This window comes from Helicoverpa zea, chromosome 16, assembly GCF_022581195.2.
Source record: "Helicoverpa zea isolate HzStark_Cry1AcR chromosome 16, ilHelZeax1.1, whole genome shotgun sequence".
NCBI classification, from domain to species: domain Eukaryota; kingdom Metazoa; phylum Arthropoda; class Insecta; order Lepidoptera; family Noctuidae; genus Helicoverpa; species Helicoverpa zea.
In genome coordinates this window covers 3,101,126-3,128,172 of record NC_061467.1, presented here as the reverse complement: position 1 = coordinate 3,128,172, position 27,047 = coordinate 3,101,126, and the positions used below count along the sequence as shown (strand labels likewise).

At 36.1% G+C, this 27,047-nt stretch overlaps 1 protein-coding gene across 1 annotated transcript in view; it reads right to left on the bottom strand.

Moving 5' to 3' along the window:
• The window catches only part of LOC124637279 (polyhomeotic-like protein 3), a 64,973-nt gene extending 39,203 nt beyond the window's left edge, over window positions 1–25,770 (bottom strand). The window contains exons 1-6 of the mRNA XM_047173622.1: window positions 25,272–25,770; window positions 9,510–9,654; window positions 8,857–9,015; window positions 6,776–6,938; window positions 4,387–4,576; window positions 3,622–3,743 (exon numbers count right to left, since the gene is read on the bottom strand). Of these exons, the coding sequence (XP_047029578.1) occupies window positions 3,622–3,743; window positions 4,387–4,576; window positions 6,776–6,938; window positions 8,857–9,015; window positions 9,510–9,654; window positions 25,272–25,380 (888 nt within the window). The 5' untranslated portion in view covers window positions 25,381–25,770. The remainder of the gene's footprint in view (window positions 1–3,621; window positions 3,744–4,386; window positions 4,577–6,775; window positions 6,939–8,856; window positions 9,016–9,509; window positions 9,655–25,271) is intronic.
• Window positions 25,771–27,047: the final 1,277 nt, after the last annotated feature.

Genomic DNA, 27,047 nt, shown 5'->3' with positions numbered 1-27,047 from the left:
AAAGACGACGTGACATTTCAAAAACCAAAATATTCTCAAATTATACAAACAGGCGATTATTGCACTCAATAAATAAATCAGTAGTTACCAGGATATCCTTACAACGAAACTCTACAAATGCATTAATCATTCAAGCTAAACGATATTATTATCTTAAGAACAATTAATTCTGTTGGCACAATTCGCCGCGACACTTCTCAATATAAATCATTTGGTAATCCGATATTGCTACCGAGTGTTCTTTGATACAGAGCTATTGGTTAGAACAGCTGTGAATTGTACAGTTTTTTAATTAAAATGTTTGGGAAATATGTTAGTTAATTAAGCTGTATATGTAAAAATTGTGTAGCTTCTCGTGGTACTCTATATTTATTTATCTTACTAGGAATATACGTAACGTAGGTAATGTGTTTTTTAATGAATTACTATTCAATTATATACATACGTATTTCCATTTCTATTTTTCACACCAAACTTTTGCAAAAATCGTGAATTGTAAAAAAAATATTTTTGGGCTTTCCTTTTCACATAATATTTATCGATAGAAAGCGTAAGTTCTTTAACATCACTAAAGGAAATGTTTAGAGTTTATTTTGTATGACGTACGCTACGATGTGTCCATCCCTAGTATTTAATGTCACGACTCAGCGCGTGGGGAGTCTCGTTTTAAAATTACAATTACTTTGTATACATCCTTGGCGCATGTCACCGTATATGTGAATTTATTGAATTGACGTGGTTATGTTTGTTTTATCATTTAACTGATTTCTTTGAAAAAAATTGACGATACGTCAAAGCTATTTTTACATGTATTTTCGATTGAAATTAAAGAGTGCATATGAGCCAAGTTTAACAAAAAATAATCGTATTATTTAATATCAAAATTATTATGCTGCTATTTCGGTAAAGTACGATTCATGGTTTGTTTTCTAAGCCCGTACATAACAAGGGCAAGTGTTCGCCTCCCGTTCACCAACATTGTGCAATTTCACGATACAAATATTATGGAAATTTAAAATCTTCAGTTCGTTTCCCACGTCTGTGTTGCTTCACATTGACATAATGCATGCGATGCCATGCTCGACGCTTTGTGCATTATACCTGGTTTCGTAATGTGATGCATGATGGCAGGGCTGGCGAGTATCGAGCCTGGTTGTATGGGACTTATATTGACGGGGTTAAGAGGGATACGTGGTTTTAATCTCGTGCGTAAAAAGCCTAAGGATGCCTGATGAGGTTACAATTGGTTCGAACTCAAGTTCATCCTGCTCTGCTCACTTAAGTGTTTTGAGTACTTGGTTTTCACAAATGAGTTCAAAGGTCCCTTGTTAGTGAAGCCAATAGAAAAATTTGACAATAATTAGTATTAACAGTAACACTGATGGCTATCTTATAAACAACTTAACTTATCAGTTCATCAGCGTAGCTATTTACGAAAGCTTAATTAGCACAATCATTCTATGTAGTTATTCTTATTTTACGGTAAATTAGAGGTTACTCAAAAACAGTAAAACTCATATTTTACATGTAACAGCCCTAAATAAGGTAATATTACGGTTTGATTCGCGTCACGGCGCTCATTGTGCCCAAGCCGCCAGAAAGCAATGTTTATTTTATTACTCAATCTGCTAATAGAAATGTTTTATAACAATAAGCTTGTTAACTTACATCTGTTTTAATGGCGGACTTTAGTTTATCGGTTCATGTCGCTTTTGTATGTATTGTGCGACTTCTTGTGTAAGTTGGTTTAGTATTGTTATTGTAAATGGGAAATAGGAGTAAAATCTGCGAGGATTTGGACTCTAGAATGTGTAAGATTTTCTTACTCCATAACCTACTGTTTGGGACCGAAAATACATATTTACGGGTTTACAGATTTTATACTATCCTAGTACCTACAATATTTAACATTAACAAAGAATCAAATTACAGCCATTCGATACCGTTCTTTAATAGCTCCGTTTTCCGGGTTAATCGCACGTTATCTAGTTTTAATAGTTAAGGACTAAGTGTAAATATGTTAGTACCGCCGACAGGTGACACCGCCATTTGACAATAAGCCGAGGCTACTTAAGGCTGTAAACTTTACTAATACTCAATAGAAACTCAACTTTATTACCGACCAATGACCGTACAATAATGAATTCGACACAGAACTGACATTACTTACAGAGAAACATACAATAAATATTCTAAAGAGACAGTGTCGTGTCGCGAAAATTTTCTGTTTTCTTGTCTTTTAGAGATTACGAGTTTAATGCCATTTGTATTTAGAATTTTATGTAAGTACGATGGTGAAATAATTTATTGAGAGGTTGAGTTTATTTTATATTGCAAGTGATAACTTGATACTGTGTGATAACTTAGAACATTAATCGAACCAAATAGAGCTTTATTTCGAAAGAAGTTCATCTCGACGGGTTATTTGATCTTTTCATGATAAAGTTATGATACACACTTGGAGTATGTTATTTTCTGCAATCATTTTTTAGCTTACACAACGTACACCCGTCTACGAAACAGGGGCAATCCGAAACTTTTTTTCATTAAAACGCGGTAGCTATAGAAAGGTACGTTAACAAAGATACGGCTTACACAACATCAGCAGCCGTATAATTAAAGCAAGTTATGATTCTTTTTCAATACTCTTGTTTTATTTGGTCCCTTTCACTGCGGTACGCAATTAAAATTCAACGAAAAGAAGTCAACAAATATGAAAACATGTTACCGAACTTGGCTTGTTTTTTGACACTTGATTTTTTGTTACGATGTATGGGAGTTCTATGGAGGTGATGGGTCTTGTTAAAATGGTCGGTTGGTCGGAACGGTGAATGATTATTAGTAATCATGGCATAACTCTCGAAGTAGACTAGAGTGATGTACATCTCTATTGTGAGGCCGAAACTAGTAACTACTAAGGGCGATTCATATTTTGTCGGCGTTAATAGCGTCTTGTAATATCGAAAGCATATTACAGGCGATTGTTATGTGTGAACAGAAAGTTCGAAAAGTAGAATAGTTATGCTGCCTACGGAGTGTGTGAAAGCCATTTGAAATTAAAAATAAATTGCAAATGGAAAAAATATGACCTAATTTTACTACTAGAAGCGACAAAGTTATCAGAAAGATTTTTAGTACACTGTCAATATAATTTATATTTAAACATAACTCAGAGTGCACGTTTGATTTTATCGGCGCACGCTTCTTCAAAGATCCGTCGGCGTGTAAACTGGCCCTATCTGCCTCCGTGAACGAATTTGCAAAGACTTGTTGCACTTTAATCACTATGATTGGATCAAGGCAGGTACCTACTTAATGGCCGATGGGCACCTTATTATAAAAATATAATACAACATTATTTCTCCAAGATATGTTAATTGAAGCGCCTGATTGACGCCCAGATCTAAACTCTTCCACGATATTTACGACACATCAACGTTATAGATTGTCATGTCATAAAGTTTATAGGCACAATTTCCTGCTTATAAAATAATCAACAAGATTGTATCGATCGATATAATTTACGATTTACAATTAATAAATAAAATTTGCTCCGCACTATCTGTCAACCAATCAATGAGTATTCTAGATTTGAATTTGGCATTAGTGATGTGCACTTACCGTTGCGTACTCGGCACAGATATCGATGGTGTTGATAAAGTCGCAGACTTCATCGACCGACCAGGCGGAGAGGCGCGCGCGAGCCTCGGCGCAGAGGCACTCGCCGCGCGCATCACTACGATCTAAGGGAAAAATTAACGTCATATAAATTTTATTTATTGCCTCTTTAAATAACATTTGAAAACGATTTAAGCACAAATTAATTCTATCAACTTAAGTAATCGAATATTTAACTCGGTTTAGACTTTCGTGGGTGACCATAACATGAATATATCTACATGTTCGTCTGTCATGTTTCACAATGAATACTTGTATGATAATATGACAATACTACGTTATAATTAGTTGTTATTTAGCACTTTGGCATTTTAATAGCCTTATGATTTATTGTAATCAGAGAGATGCTGTGTTATTATGAAAATTATTATTCGCCTCCGTAGGTTATTATTAGTTTATAATGAGTCATGAATTATAGTATTGTGTTGGTGACACTTGAATAAATTATTAACTTATGATAATGTCTATATTATTAAGTGGGCATAAAAACCATGTTATCGGAATTGTGGTATAACCTTTTGTATAACAATGGACCATGTAACCTTGGTCATTACGATTTGTTTATTGGACAACTTAATACAATTTTACGACAACACTTTCTGCTACAATATTCGAAACTGCTGATGCAACATTCATGATTCAACAATACGAAGACATAGTGAACCCTAATACATAAGTTATATTCCTTCTACAGAATCAAATACTAACCATCATTAGAGACTCTGTCTCTGTCATCGCTGTCGCTCCTGGTGCTGGGGCTGGCAGAGAGACGCGCGCGCTTGGCGGCACTCTCCCCCGCCGCCGACAGGTCCAGCGGCGAGTGTTCGGGGACGCCTGCGCCGTGCCGCTTGCGCCGCGACCGCCCGCCGCGACCCACCCGAGATATCGCCAGCAACGTCTGACAAAACATCAAGGAGTTATAGAACAAATAATAAGTATAGTGTGGCCTACGAACTTGATTACTAGCCATTAAAAACTCAATTACTCAGAAGTCCATCAAGCGGCGCATACAGTACACTGTTAAGCAAACATGAAAGGCGAGCAGCCTATTATCTGATCGAGAGCACTCTCGTATCGTAAGTGGCGAGCATTCATCATAATAACGTTCCGAACGTCACGGTCCGCGCCCGCGGGTCAAATTGCAATCTATCTTTTTTAATTGCCACGCGTACTAAAAAAGGCGAATGCAGGGTAATTCCGAATAAAATTCAGACGGAGGCGCGCGCGCGTGAAATGAACACGCTGTTATAGTGGGCGCGCGTGCGCACTGCTCGCCTACCGGCTACGTGCTGAAGCACAGTACCCAGCATAAATCTTACCGATTTATTTCCGCGTCGCCCCTGTTTCTCTTTATAGGTGAAAATAAATTTAAACTACTATTTATAGATCGCTTTAACCGTAAAGAGAAATGTAACAAATCATGCCCCGACGGCAATTTGATCTCGATTGCGTATCATATGGAATTACGAAAAAACACGTGATGACCACTTTATGTCGCTGCAATTTAGCTAGAAAGTCGAAATCGAATAACTGTTATGATTCCGCGTTGCAATTTTATCGTGTCTCTTATTGCACTCGTGTGCAAAAAGTCAACTAATTTTAAAGTGGAGCTGTTTCGATTTCACATCCCATCACTAGCGTGTCGCGGGGCGAGCGGGCGCGCATGCGCGGCGCGTGCCGCCGCCAATTAGTGCAGCTCCAGTTCCTTTGCAGTGGAGAGTCGAGACGGTTCGCTGGCGAGCAGGGGGCGGGGCAACACTATTACCCTGCCGATTGTGCCGAGTGCGCGCCGCACGCTCGCCACCGACGGCAATTAACACTCTCTAGTATGTCTGAGCAACAGCAAAGGAAGTGTAAAGGTCGTGAGCCTTATCAGATTTAATTGCATTCATTATTACTGGAAAGGAAGCGGGATGCTCACCGCGCATTATGATTTTAAAGAGGTTCAAATTAACATAAACGAGGCGCGCTCGATGGAGATGCGTCGCGCGATAACGCCTTATGAATTTTACGAGACATTTTAATCACAGCCGTGAACTATGAAACGGTGTATGATGTGTAATTAAAACAGGAAGGTCAGTGAGCACTTGTGTATATAATTAATATGAATTACAAATGTTCTCTTTTGAAATGAAAACTCATCTGAGCGTAAATTATTTCATAGGGGCAGTGGCCTTGCCTTAAGTAACATGCATTATGAAGTAATAAATATGAAACAGTATTTTTTCTTAAAATATAATTGCCTTAAGAAATAGCTTGGACATAATTATAGGGATTTATGTAACGTATCATCTTCAATTGTTTATGATTTGAAACTTCCTGTTTAGAAATAGGTAGCCGATTCCAAAAATTATATCAAAATCATTTTTTATAAACGTAGCCAAATTGCTTCTTATTATCCTGAATTAAAGAAAAAGGTCAATTTCCGTTGATGTTGGTTAGAGTACTAAAAACCACAGTAGTTTCCTAAATCAAATATAATATGGGGATGGGGACCCATTACGAAATACAAGAAATTATTCAAGTTACGATATAAATTCGACCTCTGAATTCCAAAACATCAAATTAACGAAATCCCAACAAAGGACCTAAATACTGACCGCCAAAAGAATCGTAAAATTATCGTAAACAGAAAATCACGATAGGGTACAATTTTTCTTATATGACCATTTCCACCATTCAACCCCCGACCATCCTATTTTAAGATCATTCCTTAATGAATTAGGCTTGGTTTCTTTGGTCACCGATAAAGTGAATAAGAATAAGATAGTTAATGCCATCTGGCAGATAAAGGCGGTTTACAATTTCTGTCAGATCTTGCTAGGGACTTGTGAAATTAAAAGTTATAGTTCTGCCAGATAAAACCATGAAGATGACACCAGTCTAACCAAGGGGTATCGGGTTGCCCGGGTAACTGGGTTGAGGAGGTGAGATTGGCAGCCGCTCCTTGTAAAACACTGACTACTCAGATGAATCTGGTTAGACTGGAAGCCGACCTCAACATAGTTGGGAAAAGGCTCGGGAGATGATGAGTTCTGCCAGATAGGCTATCAGGGACTTTATCAGTAATTGAAGATACTGGTTGATATTCTCTTACCTTAGTGGAGCTCATATCTAACATGACGGGGAAGGCAGGCAGTCGCGGCGGTCCCCCCTGCTTGCTGGCGAGCTTCGTGAACAGCCCGCCGAGCGGCGCGTCTGTGTCCTGAGCCGGCGCCGCTGTGCGCACCTCGCCGAAGCCATTCATGCGGTGGAAGTAGCTGTGGGGAGATTGTGTGGTTAGAAAATTGGTAATGTGTTTGTTTGTGTGTGATAATTTGAGGGTAAGATTGATGTCTATAAGATCTAGAAGATGATGAAAAGCCAGGGATAATGTAGGACAGTCTACATCAAGTTGACTGGTTTAAAATTCTCAGTGTTTGACTAGTGTTGATAAAAAAAGAGTGCAAGTGGATAACTAAGTTGTTATTAGTTTAACGAATTTAAGACTGTCAACTATTAATTAAAATATATTCATTCCTATTTGATATTTGTATTCAATCAAACTGTTGCCATTGATTGATTGAAATGAACTGTAAATATTGTACAAATCAAAATTATTTTAAAATGATAACTTAATGAAATATGGCAATTAATAATATTATGTTTAAGTCAGCAGATCTATGTCAATAAATTAAATAATCTGGAGATAATTATCTTGCTATCAAAACAATTCCAATGTTATTTGATGAAAATTAATGAGTATCTGTTTAAGAGTTAATGTCGCCTGGCCCCAATAAAATACAGAATTTATTGCCTGCCTAACACCCTGTTTTATTTACGTTTGGTTTTTTCACCCACAACTTCGTTTGTGTCGAAGAGAAAAGTGACAAATGATTGCGATATTTTTATTGAGTTGACAAAACTATAAATATCAAAACGATGTAAACATTTCATTTTGATTTAGTATGCGCGAAGGAAATAAACACGTATATTTTATGTTTTTCTTTGTTTTGTGTAAAAGATGCAAACAAAGCGTCATCTTGATTAGAAATTCCGTTTTACGAATGCAAATAGATACGCTAGCCGGCGCTCACGTTGTCGTATTTGGTAATTAAAATAGACAAAGTTCAGTGACCGCAGATGATCAATTCATTAATATAACATAAGTTCACACGGAGAGCTTCGGTTCTCACGAATCATGTAAATTTGTCGACTAAACGTAAGTTTTCAAATCGATTAATATGCTAATCGATGTTGGGCATCACTAGCGTCGGTCGGTGAACCGCGGGTCGCATACTATTGTGACACCGACCGTGTGAAAAATGATTGATGAACGCGAGTATCGAATCGAAGAATCGATAATCGGAAATGGATTAGTATATAGTGACAGCGGATTGACTAAGGAATTTCATACATGTTTATAGGTGGAATATTTTAAAATGGAAGCAAGGTTAATGTTGTAATCGTTACAGTTAAGACGAAGACTGTAATTTGGTTCTTCTTTATCAAGTTAATTCGACATTAACTGAAATGCATTAGTGGTTTATGCCTCTAATTTATTTCTGTTCGTCAGCAATTACGGTATGTATATAATTAGGGAGTTTTAATTGTTTTATTGCCTCTTATGTTAGTTGCGTTTATTAATTAGAGTTTTTGTAATACAATTAAATTATACACACAATTACTAAAAATGTTAAATGTAATCGTAATGTATCTGAGTCTATTTTAGGTTACAGATTATATGAGTTTAAAACCCTGAAAATTCGGTAGCATAGTGTGACTTCTAAGAAGTCGCTGTCTTTTAGTTAATTCAATTTTCGTAAACAGCACCCTACTTTCAGAAGCATTTTCAGTTGTCAAACATTCAGTAAGTTAATCAAAGAAGGCACCTAACATTCTGTATTAGCTCCTATCCTGTGTAAACCTATGTCTCTAGCGAAGTCAGTCATCATATTCTAGGGGTAATCCTGAGGGTGCGTCTTTACGGTGCATGTTGCTGGAGCAAGTTAACACGCGTAAGTGACAAGTGACAAGAGCACGCGGGTGGGTATTTTGCTTTGATACATGCGCGAGTTGCTGCACCCGCACGTTTTTAAAATGCATGTAACCAGCGCAAGCTACTTACACCGTGTACATTCATACTCCAAGAATTTTCAAAACTACAAAAAACAATAACCAATCAAAAAACAAACTTACTCGTTATTATTGTGCGAGTTGTACCTCGCGGCGAGCGAGCGCATGATGTCGGAGTAGTTGCGCGGGGGATGAGCAGACGCCGGTGGCGCCGCGTGCGGGCTGCCGCGCTCCGGCGGCGTGCCTGGGTAGGAGGATGTCGATGGGGTCACGCTACGAGACCTGTGTCAAAGGGGAGCTTTTAATAATCGTCCACCGTTGAGGGTGATCAGGAATTTTTGAGACGGACGGGGTGTGAGACTGTGTGGCTAAAAGCATGTGTATAACTTTTTGCTTGCCATTTATGTCCCCAGGCTGATAGCTCATTCGAATGAAGCATGAAGCAGAAGAATGAAGCCCTGGTAGGCACTGGCTCCTTGATTTTTCCAAAAACATAATCTTTTACGGGGGCGTCGGCGGTGGTGCATGCGCAGGAGAGTGACGCCGCGTCGCGCGTATATTGCGCCGTAACCATAAGCTGATACAACCGACCGCTTGTTACAACCAACCCTCCCTTCCTACACTCTTACCTGGAAGCGTTGGAGTCGTGCGGGCTGAGGCGCTAGCTCTTGACGGGCGCGTGCGGCGCTGGGGTCGGCGTCGGCGGCGGTGCGTTACCATAAGCTGATACAATCGACCCCTTGTAACAACCAACCCGTTCTTCCCTACACTCTTACCTGGAAGCGTTGGAGTCGTGCGGGCTGAGGCGCTCGCTCTTGACGGGCGCGTGCGGCGCTGGGGTCGGCGTCGGCGGCGGTGCGTGCGCGGGCGACGCCGCGTCGCGCGCGCACCGCCGCGCGCCCCCGCCGCCGCCGCCTTCACCTGTAGGCAAAGAAAATACCACGTTAATATGGGAACAATAATTTATAGGAAATGTGAAGAAAACTACTTATGTCAGACTGAAAATATATGTATTTCTACTCCTAAATACCCGTGCCAATTTCGGACCAGGGCTCTAAAAATATACAATAACCAAAAAGAATAAAACCGAAGATAACTGGACACACGATCTTTATGGAGCTCTACGCTGAAATTAAAAATAGATTTAATCAAATCAGTGCACGGAAAAGTTAATTAGAAGGCAGTGAAATATTATGCAATTATCATAAGGCGTTGCGTTAAGTCTGATTACTTGTGGAAAATTTTAGCGTTACTTCGATCCACAATGCGTTGTTTCCCAAGAAATAGCTAGAGCCTATCTTTATATCAACAAATTGAATATTCCCCGATTATAATCAGACAAGCGAAACATTAAGTTAGCAAACTTTGCATGCGTTAATAAAGCTTACTAGCAATTAGTACCGCACCGTAGTTGTGTATAGACAATCCGGTTGGCGGCACTCGACCACAATAGAACAAATAAAAAACGCCTCAAGCGTGAACTTGGGTCGCGGGTTCAAAGTCTAGAAACCTATTCAATTAACTTTTAAAAATCACGAAAGAATTAAAAGTTGGAATGACTTTGAAAAATCAAGCTGAACCTACAAGTTAGTACCTACTAGCAGAATAGACAGACGCGTTAAATATGTACATATATCGCTACACACCTAGATAAAGCACACATTGTGACACTGTGTCCGCGGCACTTCAAGGGCGTAAAGTTTATCTCTTTCTCATATTTATTCGGGCACTAGCACGGATCTCCGGGAGGTGTCAAAAGCTCAGTGGCCGAGGCATCTCGACATACCGATAGAATCTCGCGGCGCCTTTGATCGCGGGCCGCAGTGCGCGAAACTCGGATACTTTCGTCCCGATCTCTGCGATCTACGAAATTAATGAGCATTGAGGTGTGAAGTGTCACAGCTGATAGCAAGAAATGTGTGGCACAGGTTTTCCAAATTCTTCGCTGATTTTGATAAAGAACGTTGGGGTTTTACATGAGTTTGAGTCGTTGAATGTTGGGTTTTGCAATTTATATCCTAACATAATTTTTTTCCCAAAATGTCTGGTTTACGAAGGAAACGTTTCAAGATTTTTTTAATGAGAATTTGAACTTAAGCAAGTTCACTGCTCAACAAAATCCAATTTCATCCCAAAGTAGTCATCAAAGTCAAGAGAAAGGATTGCCACCTTAAAAAGGTGTACCAAACGCGCTAATAAAACTTTTCCTCTTTAATTACTGTGACAAACATCATTTGAAATGTCGCAGTAATTATGCAAGCTTGTCACATCAGAAGTTGTCTATAAATCACAAATGATTCATTGTGAGAACTGCTTGCCGGGTGTCACAGCGGTGTAAGTGTTATTAATAACACCTTGTACCTACTACAGTTTATAGTTTCACTCTTATTAAGCTGAGGTTTAGACTTTATCAGTTTGCAAATTGAATTGTGATATGGCTTAAAAAGTTTCGGGAAAATTTCAAAACCTTCATTGTTACAATTTTCTTGTCAATCAGAAGCATTATTTGGACCGTATCTCGCTAATTTTCATAGTAAACTTAGTAGTATCTGAAGCTATACGTACAATTTAGTGAAACTTGACCTCTTGTCTGTGATACAGTACAACAGATTTAAACCAAGAGGTCCTTCTCACGCGAATTTCACCAAAATAAGCTCGTCAGGTCATCTGTCCCCTTCCTTACTCGGCAACATAATATTTTAGACAGGTGTTATTTTGATAGCAATTATGATAATGTTAATGTCATTATTAATGCTGGCAAACATGGAGATTTGCATGTAATCTGTGAGGTATTGACCCGGGAGACTTTTGGGAGGTCAAGAAGAAAGTATCGTGACTGCTTTATGTGGGAAAAAGTGTAGCTTAATGCGTTCCCGTGACTTTTACTGTTAATTTATAGCTGTTTGCTTAGGATGTAATAAACAAGATGAGATTGGGAATAGAAATGTCGGTTAAAAAATATTTGATGAAACGTGGGATATTGCGATTCTGTCTCGACGTTGATTTAGGACATCAAGATTCATGTACCAACACCATTTAGTTTTGTAAGCAAAGGAAACATAAATAAAGTTGTATTAATGGTGACTTATCTTCCTCTCTCACATTACTTAATAAATGTTACGGCCTTATTAAGTAATAGTGATATACCATTTAAAAAGTCTTTTGTTGACCACCTAAATAATAATATTAACTTCTATTGAACACGCAAGGAAGCTACCATAACGTATAACGTTATGAGAAAATTATAATAAATTGACGTTTTTGAATGAAAAGAAGCGACTGCGTAGGCGACTGAGATTTTGTTAAAGAATGATATACAGATATTCTAGTGTAATGATAACATGATATTTATAAAGAGATTATAGACCACATACGTTGAATAAGGAACGACAATATATGGACAGATCCGGGTCATATTTTTTAAATTTCGGACTTGATGTCAAGGTGGGAGTTCCGTGGGTTAAATATATTAGATCAGAATGTTGATCCATAATACGTTGTATTTGTCTATAACAATAGAAACTTGTTCTAATCAGGTTTTGGAATCAGATAAAGGTGTAAAAATATCTATATTGTCTAAGTAAGTTTTGGTGTTTGATTTAGAGTGTAATCTTTTGTTGCTCTGATTTCGTATCTTTTCACATAAAAAACATATTTTTTTCTAGATTAGGATAATATATCATTAATTAAAAAAGAAAGCAGTTCTCACATAGATAGCCACAAATATTTGAATCGACATACAAACTCGATTCTCATAATCATAAAGTCAAACACAGTATCGAAAATATTTATCAAAAAAATTATAGTTCAATGTTGAAATTTGCAGGAAGTGATTGGTATTTACGATGGCGACCAATGAACGGTGGTTTCCGGCGCCGAAGTGAGGCTCTATAATGAGAGGAAATGATCCGTTAGAGTACAAGCCTTGTGTGGCCAGTTGTGGCCTGTAGTGGTCACCAGTGATCAGATGTACTGTGCACATGTCAACTGATTATACAAATACTTGGCGTGTTAAATGAGTATTGATATGGTTGACTCTGACTATGGCAGGTTCCTAAATATGATTTTGATTTTTATATAAGTATTTGAAATTAATCTGTCTTAAAGTTCTTATTAGTAACTAAACAAGTAGTACATATTTATGTAAATCATATACATAAAAAAGTTTAAATATGTAATGTAAATATATACACTGGAGTATTAGGTACCTACCTATGGTATTGTCATTAGGTACTAAATAAGTTTTTTTTAATAACAGATTAGCTATTTTACTATGAGAAAGTTCCTAACAGTCCAGAAGTTATTTTCGCTTATTTGAGACAAATGATAAGAAGGCGCCGGCACCATAAGTAAATACAACAAAATAAAAAATCAACAAACAAACAATTGGGTAACAGCCAGGTTAACCAATAACAGTAGAACAAGGTGCAATTAACCTTTGGTTCAGAATAACTGATGGTAATGCACCGTGTAACACTACATTGTTACCGGGTAAGCGTTTGACTTGACACCTTAGAGGCGGTGTGTGGTCCAAGTGATAAACTACAGCGAGAAGCAAATTGAAAAAGAGGTTTTTTTCGTATTTATGATTTTTTTGTAAAAAAATGTTGAATTTTTCAATAAAACTATATGCTAAAACATCGTTATATTTACAATGTTTTGATGTTGTTATAAGATTTCTTTTAAATGCCGTAGGTAAACAGAGAGCTTTCATTTTACGCAGAATTATATTATACTTGAGTCCAGGTTTCTATTTAATATTGTAGAGAATCTTGCTCATGAGTTGGGGATAACATCTGAAGTTTGAGCCTCTTAAAAGCTAAGCTTTGCGCACTTCTAAAAGCTTCAAATTAATTGACGGCACGTGTTAAGGGCCGCTAAACTTGAACAGCGTTACTATCCGAACATTAGTTCAACAATTTATAGGTTTATGTAAAATATAAAGTAAGTAGGCTTGGAGCGCGTGTTTTACGGCAGCGGGTAGGGTCAGCAGCGTCGTCAAACAAGGTACCGTTGGCAGCACCTGACACGAATGACGGCTCGCCACCAAACAGACTAAGTGATCGGTACCGTTCGCAAATATGTGCTCGGTACCGCGTCATTATCGCATGCGGTACTTTTTTATTGCTCAGATGCGGTATTTAGAGGCGGTTAATACCGAAGCTTGAAGTTATGATGATGAAAAAGTATATTTTGTTATGGAATTGCTTGGAGGGGTAATATGCTGTGATTAATTCTCAAATCTATAGTCAGTCATATTTGAAACCTAAGATTTGTTGTAATGAAGTGGGTAAGTCTAAGCATTATGGCTGTGAATATGATAGATTGATACATGCACCACATCCCATCCAATCTACTCCTAGACTTGGATCTTTTAATACCTTCCTTTCTTACCTTTCAATAATCTTCGATTTATGATACCTTACACCCGTCTAAAAGATTGCCTCAATAATCATGTTTTCCTAGTACCTCTGGGCGTACATTGAAGACGTTTAACGTTGTACAAACAGACGGCACCACAATGACTGTTGACTGAGCACCAGTGAAGAGTCTGTGTGCGGTGAACCGCGCTTCGAGGAAATGAAGTGGCTTAAGAGAATGAATATGTGTGACTGTGTTTGGACTATTGGACTTTGGTCGTGTTGGCTAGGTGATAACGAGGGTTTAAAGTAGATATTATTTAGTACTCGTAAGTAGTAATTCGTTGGCTTATTCAATGATCATCAAATGATCTTTAAAATCATTGGCAGCCATTTTTTTATGTATTTTTGTTTTAGTTGACTTGGGAAGGCTAATTTATAGTTGGTTACATACGTGGAGATACAAATTATATGACAACCATTTTCCAATATCATCGAGTGAGTAAAACAAATCTATAAATAGTTTAGTTGTGTTAAGTTCCTTAATTATGTGACTCATATTTAATTAATTTAAAGCACTGGTACTCAGCTGAATCCGGTTAGACTGAAAGCCGACCCCAACATGATTGGGAAAAGGCTCGGAGGATGGATGGAGGATGGATATTTAATTAATTTAACTTGTACGACAAATATTGTGCTATTAACGAATATTTGTTTATCAGCAATGCTTTAATTCTGACGTCAAGTAATTATGTGCTTACGTCCTTCTGGTAATAACAACATCCTACAAACCTGATATTTGATCATAGATTACGTGTACGTACGCAAATTCATTTACAAATTGCTGTACAACAATGTCCCGGTTAAGAATGATTTTTAATAAATTCATTACACGTGTGAAGAAATATAATTTAAATATACCTAAAATTATATTATAATATTGTTCCACATTCCTTTATACAGCAGAATGGCACGTGACATTGTTACATTTCAAAGTTTATACCACTTTTAAAACGTTATAAAGACTGATGTAGGTACATGACTGTTTAACTTTTGATGATATATTTTTTTATTATCCATTATTAACAGTTTTTTATTAAAATTATGCTATGAAATACTTTTAGTAAGATATTCATTTTTAGTGGAGTGTAGTATCCAAAATAGAGTGATAAATTAACTCGATTCGAGTTCAACTTCACGCTGAGATTGGAAAGTAAAAACATATGTAGCAGTCCATTAATAATAAATATGTTAAGAAGTTACCAGATCGAATTTGCAAAATTTCTCAATCAAGCAAAAAAATAGAGATGGGCCTTTCTATCGATTTTCTATCGATAACATGCTAATTCGAAACAAATATAAAACAAAATTGAAACGTTTTTTCTTTTTAATAAACTTCGTGTTAAAGAAGTTATTATGTAGCAATATGTTAAATTTATTGCCTGTGCTTTGGATGGTTTCATCAATATCATTTTAATCAACTGCTATCAATCAATCAATCACATAAGCCTATGAATTCGCACCTCACTGCCAAACATAGGCACATAAATTAAAGAATGTTACATCAAACTTTACGACTATACATTGATTTAATTTTTATGATTTTCTGCCTAAGGCGTCACCTACATTCGAAATTGTTTTAAACAAAGCATTTCACAATAATAAAGCTTTCTACTACATTACAAGAATTACTTCTGCACCTCGGAGCATATGTTGATGCAAAACTTTTTAAGTAGGTACTTTACTAACATTACGAAAAAAGTTCCCCATTTTTTGTTGTTTGTCTGTACCCTTAAGTTTCCGAAACCACTGAATCGATGTGAAAAATTATTTCACTGTCGGAAAGTTACACATATGTACTTTATCCCGTTACGGGTATACACGGTACGCGAGTGAACCCGAGAAAACGGCTACTATTGATTTAAAAATATTCTGAATAAAAGAAATATGGAAAAAATCATAAAATTGAGGCAGTAACTTCTGAATTTCTAGTACATTTGTATTTCGCCTCTTAAAGATATTTTAAACTGCTTAGCTATGCACCAGTACCAGACCCTAAAACGCTCACGCATCACTAGAGCGATATTGCCTAATCAGTACCCATTCCATTGCCTACACACCACGCTATCCCATCTCACCTGTTGTTTGCCCAGCCGAGGGCGGTCCGGTGTACAAACAGTACTGTTTGTGTTTGCCAATCACCCACCTGCGAGTCGGTAGTGCCGGGTTGACTGTGAGTGACGACCTTGTGGAACGGTTTGAGTAGATATCGGTGATGTTTTTGGTTAAATACCTTGTACTTAGAGAGCACTTTTGTGAGCTCCAGGGAAATATGATTATTGAGCGTTTAAGACATATGAAAAACGCATGGAGAGGATGGAAAACGCATGAGAAACTACGAAACTACTAAATGCAGTAACAATAGGTTGCTGCTAGGGAAGTATAGAAAGATCGTAATTAGTAGTAAAGATCATTAAAGAGAAGATAGAAGAAGAGAATTTTTTCGATTATTTTTTGTACAAATAAATGGTTGAGTAACTGCGCCATTGGGCTTATTTTAATCCAAATACGACAAAATAGAATCACTTGAGGTTTGTTCGAAAGCTTAAATCTTACACCAAAACTACCATAATTTCTGTACAATGACAATTTTCGTACAATATCAACCAAAATGAACTGGCTAAATTATTATTACGCACTAGTATTTGTGATAGCTAATCAGCCACCTGCGCAGACGCAGGTAGCGGCCTTGTAAGGCGAGCAGCATAACGTTGCACGAATGCTTTTGTTTGTGTACAACAAGCCTAACTTTGTACATTGCAATGGTAAGTTATGGTACTATGGTATGGAGGTGGTACGTGGTACAAACAAGGTAACATTTTAATTATTTTGTAGTTTTGTTTGATTTGCGTTAATTTAAGGTTTTAAGGGCTTAGTAATCTCTGATGGAGGAATATTAATGTTTGCTTTTTTGTAAGAATTATAAATTCAATAATTAAGTAAGTAAAAGTTTGCGAGTTGGCATTTTACATAGTGGTTGTTTTAATTCAATCAATATAGGGCGCTGACGAGTAAATGTTACCCTACCTAGGTGTATTTAATTTGGATACAATGAGAGATACATAAAACCAATCACAAAATGATAACGATTATCGTCTAATAGTGCACGTGCAGAAATTACAACAACACAATAATTACAAAACTGGACTATCATAAATTCATTTCAAAAGCTACCATTGTTTCAAAACATTTGCTTCGAACAAACATTATACCTCTTTTAACCGCTCCGAAAACAAAGCAAGGAGGTATGTGGGTACCTAAGATGGCATCCAAAGCGTGGGGTACACAAACGAATGTTACATACTTACACAAACATTGACAGATACGTCACCTGCTTAGCGCTAAACTGTTCGTCGTTAAGATTCCGAGGAACATCTCCGTAGTGATGTGGTGAGTCGATCAGTTGGAGTTATCGATAAGTTGATGATGGTGTTTTTTAGTATGCTACAGTAACAATATTACTTTTTGATTGGGAAATTGATTATTCCTTGATTGCATTTATACATCATAATATTTTTTATTGACCATGACTTCGGCCGGCAGTGCAAACTACAATTTATCAGTTAGTTTATCATTGTTTAGTTAAATGTGATTTGGTTAATACCTAGCCAACTAAAATGTTTCTTCACACAGAAGTATGCATAAATATGTGAAAGTATCATAAAATGTGAACAGATTACGAAACTTTACAAAAAATTAATTCTAAACACAAACAAATTCCACTTTTGAATTTTTGACACTTGAAGCTCGTCGACAATATTAGAGTCACGTCCCACCACTAGGCCCTTTAATAAGGAGTGCCCTTGACGTGTGGTCAAACGTTTGTGGCCAAAGGAAAACATTTGCCTACAGGTTGGAGGGCCAACCTCTCAACCGGACGAGAGAGCACCTGTGTGGTAGCTTGTGTAAGGGTTACGAGTATAAACTGGACTTTGAACGGGAATGCGTTTTCGGAGTAAGTACTTTTTGGAGGATTTCGAAATATGTTTTGAAAAGATGAAGTATATTTAATTAAGTTTCTTATTGGTGGTATGACAAAAACACTGTTAGAAACATGAAATGAGGTAGTAAATATTGATTTAATAACCAAAGTAATATCGTGTACACAACTGCAAACATCTAACTACATCACAAGCGCATCACTATAAAAAAAAACTTTTTAAACACAACAAAAAGTTTGAATAGCGAGTTAAAATTCCAGTCAGGCCTCAGTTTTCTAAAGGTGGGGTCGTTGTGAATCTGCAATTAACCCGTATTTGCATTCGAACCAGCGACCTGGACTACACGACTTATTCCAACAACTGCTGGTCATACCGTTGGGTATAAACCCATTGACACACTCGAAGATATCACGATAAAACTTTGAAGCACCTCCTTTGTTCATTCATTTTGCATCGAAGTGCGGTGTGCAAACAGCCTTAGCAATGTTTAAAATTCGAACGTTTTCGAGATCCGTCGGTAGGTACTACTTATTCTTTTTTCTTTTTTTCTTAAGGATTAAGAATGTTTTGGATGCACATTGAATCCTAATATGGTGTTATACCGTACAGTGGAGAAAAAAGGCTTTTTTGCGCCACTGTACCGACAATGCCACCGCCTAGCGGACGTGACAAATGTGATGCGGTAAGCGTAAGGCTTCTGAACGGCCATATATTGTCCGCTACGTAGAAATTGACGGGTTAAGTTTACTTTCTTTCAACATTTTAAACTAGCTATCTTAGTTAGCAAAAACTGAGCAGTAAAAGTTATTTTAGGTATTCTATAATGTTAAAAAAGGTTTTCTAATTCATTAACTTAACGCTACCTAGATATTTCTACGATCGAATTCGTAGTGACCTGAAAAGCTACTGTTAAATTACCCAGATTTTGCAAAGCCATCAAATCTATCAGAACACAAGTATAGAAATAATCGAACACCGTTTTATCTTCGACATTAAATTCTTTGGGCCTTACTACAAAAACTTTAAACCCTGTTTTACACTTGTCTAATAAAATTTTGGCTGCAAAATGAACCATATGTCAACGTCATAATTTGACATTTTTTTAGACAAGGCATAAACTGACGTTTAAAAGTTTTTGTGGTAAGACGGTAAGTTTCCATTTTCCTTATTGGTTTATTCAATTTTAGAACAATAGAAAATAATTAGACTTTCCCGCTTTCTTTTAGCCAGTAATAAAAAAAGTAAACGAAACTTTTTGTAGCCACGATTTAAATTTAAAAAGAGAACCAAACAGAAATCGAGAATCGCGTAAACAGTTTTTTATGGCAAATGAACTTTTGAACTTCGAACGACCTGCGTGAGTAAAACTGTGAGAACATCAGAAGGTCAAAGAGGTAATAATAAAATATAGATGGTCATACTCTTTGATACTTAAACGTTGCCTACTGCTCATTAACTGAGATGAGCATTCAAAAACCCATATCTACGCAGATTAGAGTTGTTTAAGCAAACAAATGTTTAACATTTACATGGAAACGCTCAAATCTTTAAAGCATTAAACTAAATGATATATCGATTTGCATAAATATATGAGGTAAGGTTACAGGGGTCATTCGTATGAACGTAATGTTTTTTTTCTGTGCAGTAACAAAAATACAAATTCCTTTAACATGTTTAAAGGTTATTTATTTTTAGTGGTTAACTTAACTGAAATACTTTATGCTGTAAAACAATTACCTGCATGATTATTGATTAAAAATAAAGTACCTAATTAAAGTATCAAGATTTACAGAAACATACAATTCAATAACGTTGAGCTTCTTTAATTAATTTCTGCATTAACTGCAGTCAACTCGTTTGCGTTGGCTTGACGTTTCGCGTTAAAATGTCAGAGGTGGCCAACCTTTGACCGGCTGTGAATCAACAGGCGTCGAACCCGCGTCTCACGACCCGTGTGACCTTGAACTTGACCTTGATTGATGACGATTTTGTGTAAATATTAAACTTTTGGTTTGTTGGGGAAATTGAGGATTCGTATGGTTTCGGTTAAGGTAAGTGGTGTGTCATTTTAAGTTAGTTCTGTTTGCTTGGAATTTACTTAGAGAATTGAAGAATTTCAATAGGCGAAAAGGAGAATTTCTGTTGTAGCGTAATTAACCTTCAAGCCTAAAGTCGGATTCACAATGCAGTAAAATTTTGCATTATCACCACGGTACCATAATAAGCTTGAGAGAAACCGTAAGTTGCTTATGACACGAAACAAAGCAATCGACAGTTCTATTAGAAGACAAATCAAGCAAAATTTATAGCTTTAAAATATCCATTACATTGCGATTTCAACCTTTTGCGTCGTTTAGAAGAAAAACAGCAATTTTCCAACAAGTTTTTTTTTTTATATTTCCAACGTGCTAAATATTTTCCAATATCCATCAAAAATTAACTGTACTTACAGTATTGTAAGCAATCCTGTATTGACAATTACGTTTCTGTACATTGTGTATGAATGTTCCGTTACGCGATTACGTAGAAATGTCAGAGGCGCTCAACCTTTGGCCCGAATGAATCAGCGCTCATCGCACGACCCCTGCCCTCGAACTTCAACTTGACCTTGGATATTTTTACGTTTACAGAGATTTACATACGTAAGTGTTGCTTTTAATTTGTGCGTTATATTGTCTGTTGAGTTTTTATTATTATACTTGGGCCGCTTATTTTGAAAATATCTTTTGAGTGCTCTGATGATCCTTGCAGATAGAGTAGCTAAAGGTAATACGTTAGTAACGAAGTATAATCTCCTAGTAAATATTTTTAGGTATATCTTTACTGCGAATAAACAATTTGAAATGGTTGAATGATCATAGTCATAGTCGATGACGGATTATATTTTGACAAGGAACCAAATAGTTGGACCGAGCTATTTATATTTTGTATTTAGTTTTCCCAAAAGTAAAACCGTTGAGGAAATAATAAATAACTACAAGATGACGAGACAATGGTGTAATTTTATTTTCAATTCACATTGACATTGCAAGTGCATCGACTAATTTATATAAATGAGAATGCGTCAGAGATGCACTTGTAGTTCTTCCAACGACCTTTTGCCCTCAAAGTGACCTCGACCTTGAATAACGAGCTATTATGTTTGTTTAGATAATTGTCTGTGGGGTTTTATATAAATTACTATCATTTTGTTGATAATACCCATATTTTATTGTGACACGTTGACGAAGGTATTTTATGGGGGAAGGCACCTACTTATATAAAATTAATATTAGGCTTTGTAATATCTAAGTATGAACATTGCTGACTCGCATAAAATAAAATGTCTTATGTAATAAGGTAAGATCATCTGCCTAGCCTTTTCCCAACTATGTTGTCGTCGGGTCGGTTTCCAGGGTAAACGGAGGTAGCTGAGTACCAGTTTTTAACAAGGAGCGACTGCTTATATGATCTTTACAACCCACACACCCGGGCAACTCTAAGTAAGACTGGTTGTCAGACTTACTGGCTTCTGACTCCCGTAACGACTGCCGAAGACGTTCAGTAACAAAGTAAAATTAATGTTACCAGCTAATCTGAAGATAAACATGATTATCAAGACCTAACATTTTAATGTATTTAAATAAATAAGGTTTGCAATAAATGGTGCACTTTATTTATAAGTAAGTTCGAAGATAACATGCGGCAACACTTCTTTTTAATTAAAGTCATGTTTAATTTTATCATTCGCTAATACTCGTAAAAACGTGTTGTGTGTAATGTTATAAATCTTTTATTACGAAGGCTTGCAACACTCACATACTTGGAAGTGACAAAACAGTGTTACTATCTACAAATTGGAAACAGTAGCAAATTTTGAGCTTATTATTTTTCATATAATTTTGATGGGTTAGGTAATATAATATTCTTGATCAGTTTCTTTTTGGAAATATACAATTTAAGATGCGGGAAAAGTGTATTGATGTGATGATTTAATTGGAAAATAATATTATCTTATTCCGTCCAAAATACGAAATATAAAAGTCCAAAATACATCACAGCAAAAACTTCGACATTTGCAAAAGATCTTGTGCAGAAGTTGATAGCATTTATGTCTTGATTGATTTGCTACAATATAGCTAAATTAGTTGTAAATTAAAGTACAAAGGAGACGTCCTTTACTTGATTGATACATCAACATGTTCAGTGTAATAAAGTTTATGCGTACATTATTATTAACACTAGCCGTTTTCCTACGGTTCTACCCTTGTCCCATGAAAACTAGTGCCCCTACAGGAATAAAATATAGCCTATGTTACTTGGGAAGAGTGTAGCTTTCCAACAGTGAAATAATTTTTCGAACCGGTTGAGTAGTTTTGGAGTCTTTAGGGTACAAACATACAGACATAAAAATATTTCCTTTTTATTATATTAGTATAAATTAAGGTTAAAACTTATTCAGCACTAAGTTTTTGCTTAATGGCTTTTTATAATTTTAATTTGTTATTAAAGTCATGATAAGTTGATACAGACATTTTAGGTTTTATTGGTTAGTTACCTGCCTTCGTAACATTTAAGTATATTTATAGTATTTCGATTCCTATTTAAAAGGTGACTTTCGTGATGTATTAAATTTTATTATCAGTGTTTCATTAATCGAAGAGTATTAACTTCGAAATTAATATCTGGAATTTCACAACTATATTACTAATATTTGACCAATTCTTGAGTTTTATGTAGTTGAATTTGGAAATGATGTGAATTTCTTATAGATTAGCGCGTTCAAGCAAACATACAGTCTCTTCAGCGTTATATTACATACTAGCTTTCGCCCGCGGTTTTACCCGCGTCCCGTAGCCGGATGGTGACAAAAACTATCCTAAAACCTTCTCCCGGGTCTAAGTTACCTCCCCTCTAATTTTCAGCCAAATCGGTCAAGCCGTTTTCATGTTATGTCGTGACAACGGAAAGCGGGTTTCATTTATATATATATAGATTAAGTATACATAGATGTAGATAACTGGCTTCAAAAGTTCCCGAGTACAATTGTAATACAAGTTGTACACCTACAAACAGCGTGACTCATTTCCAAAAATGCGTTTTACGATTCAATCGTACTTTACAATAGATACGCGCCATTGTTCAACTCATGCGCACTTATCCCAAACTATGACCGTTTCGCCCGTATTGTCGCGATTTCCTGCCCATTTTGAAAAAAATATACTACCCAGGTAAGGTCAGGTACCATTTTTTTGAAACAGGTACATGATTCTTGGAAATTTTGCGAAAAAAAATCTGGTAATTTTAGAGTAGTTTATGCCAAAAAACGTAAGGTTTGAAATTGTCCTGTTTTGGGGTAGTTTTGAGGGGTCGAAATGTTAGGGGTACAATGTGGGAATGTGAAGTAAATTATGCGTGCAACAAATAATGTGGTACAACGGTAGTTTGAAAGTCTTTGGGATTTTCGAGAGATGTTTTAATAAATATTGTTGAGAACATCCCTCTTGATGTTGCGTGAATGATGGTGTTTCATATGGATTTGTATTTGCTTGTTTTTTATTGATGTAGTTTCTTTTGTTTTATTTTAAATAATTTTTGATGCTTCTGTGTTATTACTAAAGTGCAATTGCTGATAAGCAATTAAAAAAAAGAAAAAAATAGTAATTTAGGTGTCATGAAATTGATAATGAGCATATCTGTAAAATGTTTCATCGGCATTTTGCAATATTTATTTGCATTAGAATATTCTCTTCCTTGTGCATAATGGATCACTACCCCCAAATTACCTCTGTCAATAATCTATTAATAATCCATCACTTCACTTTGACAACCTTCGAGAAACGTCAGTTTTGAAGTCAGTTTAAAGGCTTTTGTGTCCGTAACTTTATTGAAAGTTATGATACAGTTTGAAACCGAAGATATTAAGACCTGATAAAACTAAGGCAATACTGCGTATGGAGGATAATACAAATTAATACTTTAAGTAGACATTACAGTTGACCAAATTCATTCTAAATAGTTCCTTCTTGCAAAATCTAAAATCCGTAAATTTTAAGGTAACAGCGCGGAGGGTCCAAAAGTCCGAACAGGAAATCGAAATCCCGCAAACAATTGACCCTATTGTTTAGCAAACTCTTGAACTAATCTCCTGGTCCTTTGTACCTGTACCTTTCTTTGTCCCTAATTGGTCTGGTCGAAAGGACCAAAGGCCTCTTTGTACCCTTCGCTGGATAAGGGTTGACCATAGGGATTTCGTTTCGCGTTTACCTGTTTACCATTAAATTCGAAAGTATGGGATTATTCTGCTTTTGTGTACTTTTTATGGGTATGTTTAAAAAGCGGAGTATTCTGTGCACACGTGAGGGATTATATTTAAAGAAAGCAGAGTAAAGTTCTATTGTTTAGGTAATTTGCGCTTTTTAGTTTCATTGTTAATTCTTTCGCCTTCCTAGTTTTTTCTTTTATATGTTTGCGTTCATTTACCAAAATGCGACGCTATGCATCTACTTCGAATAATTTATTTTCATAATAACATTATGTCATTTTTAGTTTCTCTAATAAATAAATAATTAGCCGAATACTTATTATTTATTATTCAGCGGAATAATAATAATTGTGTAACACCATTAATTTTTATCAGTGTTGTCAGTCACTTCTGTCACTTTCCGTCGGCATGACAACGCGTACAAAAGACATCAACGAGCCGAATATTTAGAGCTGTCAATTTTATTGAATCAGGCGACAACTTATTTTATACTCAATTACACACTTATAAACGAAACAAATAATAATTGATTATTGACATAACGCAATATACTAATAACATTTTATAGTTATTTTATTTGTAATTAGCTATAATTTATTCGCAATTAAAATTATAGCTCGATAAGCTTTTTGTTGTAAGCTTTTAAGAAATTATTAGTTTATTAATTTAGAAGTATTTTATAGTAATTTACAAAACTTACATCGAATACATTCTCATCGTTAACTTCGATCTATTGTTAGTATATAAAACTTAAGTTTATCCTAATTACTTATTTCCCCTGTAATACAATTTACGGAAATGGAACGAAAGAGGTCTGAAAATTAAATTTTACGTTACAATTTTATTATTGTTTCTATGTTTTGTAATTATAAAACTTTTCTAATTTATTATATTATAAACTAAAATATATGCTGGTACAAAGAAATAACTTACGGTCATCCAATTCCTCCTCATAGTCTGAGAAACACCTGTCTTCCTTCAGCGCCTGATTGTCAGGCTGTTGATAAAACCTCTCCGATTTTATGTACATTTTCAGGTACATTACTAATCACAGCAAACACACATAAAGATGAAGGTATTAAAATAATAGTATTTAATGTTATTGTCACTGATAAATAACACCCACTTAGTTTTCCAAGTCAAATGTAAGTAATAAACGAAATCACTTATCAACACTGCAGTTCATAATTAAATTCAGTTAAAACAATAAAATAAACAAACACTAACACATCAAGTTATCGAATATGGAATGTCAAAATTATAATCACTGATCAATGACATCACAGGTCACAACCTTACGTCCTGACACTGAACGAAAAAGTCAACACTAAAAAGTCCAGTTAAATTAGATCACCGAAGTCATCTGACATCACTGTAGTAGTTTTTAAACTTGATTTTATTAGGGTAGTCGGGATATTACGGTGCGTTTGAAATAGGAACGGTACGCGCGTCCGTGGCGAGGTGCGCGCGAACACTGGCGACTAGGGACACGAAAAAAGTATCGATGCCTTGTGGTATCGAGTACATTCCAGTTCGATACCGATACTTTTGTACTCGATACTTTGCATTCGATACTTTTACTCAATAAGTACTTTTTCCCAGGTATCGTATCGAATGAAGAATTTAATTTAACAGCGCTTTCTAGCTCACTACTACTTATCGGTACAGGTTTCACCACTTTCAGTAGATCCCTTAAAACAATAGGAAGATATGAAAGTAGTATTCCCAAAATTATGTATATAAATTGACACGAGAATATATATCAATCCCTGCGACGTCAGTACCTTCAGAACGATTATTTTCTAAAGCAGGAAGTACCATCACAAAAAATCGAAACCGCTTATCTCCAAAAAGGCTCAACAAACTTCTATTTTTAAGTGACTTTACGGAGGAGGAATGGGATCTTTAATCTACTACGCGGGTGAAACTGTGGGACACTGCTAGTTTTTAGTATACCTCAAATAACTTAATATTGTTTCCTTTTGCTACATTTTCGATTTGTTTCATTCATTCCATTTTTCTATTATTCTATTAAATATGTGTGCCAATACCATTTGTTTTTTATGTCCTGCTGAACTGAAGTAAAACTGACATTATTTACTAACTGATATTGACCTAGAAAATGTTGATCTAAAAAAGTACTCGATACCTTGAAGTATCGATACTTTTGTTTCGATACTTTAATGAGTACGATACTTTGTTATCGATTCTACTCATGAGTACGATATCGATACTTTTGTTTCGATACCGTGTCCCTACTGGCGACCCGAGTCACCCGACGGATCGGACCTTTGACAAAAAAAACTCACAGGTAGTGGCCGCGGCCCCAGGAGGCTTTAGAAGCGATATAGCGACGTATAGCTAGAGTGTAGTTGGTGTATAGTATTCACGTGGTGTTTTGTTTGCGAGTTCACGTGAGCGTTTTAATTGATGTGGGAGTTTTATAGGCTTTGGAGTGAATTGTCGCCTTTTTATGCTTTTGTTGGGTGTCACGGAACGTGTTGTAGTTTTTTTGGTTGGTTTGAAAAATGAGTTTTTGATCCAATGGATTGAATGCTGTAGGTATTTGTTTTATTTATTTTTCTGTTTATCTATAGATTTTGAGGAAATAATACAGCAGTTCATATTTTATGATAGAACACTAGAATCCTTAACTCAGTGAAATAAATCTATGCTTAATAAGTCGTGTGATTATGCGATTCGCGACAT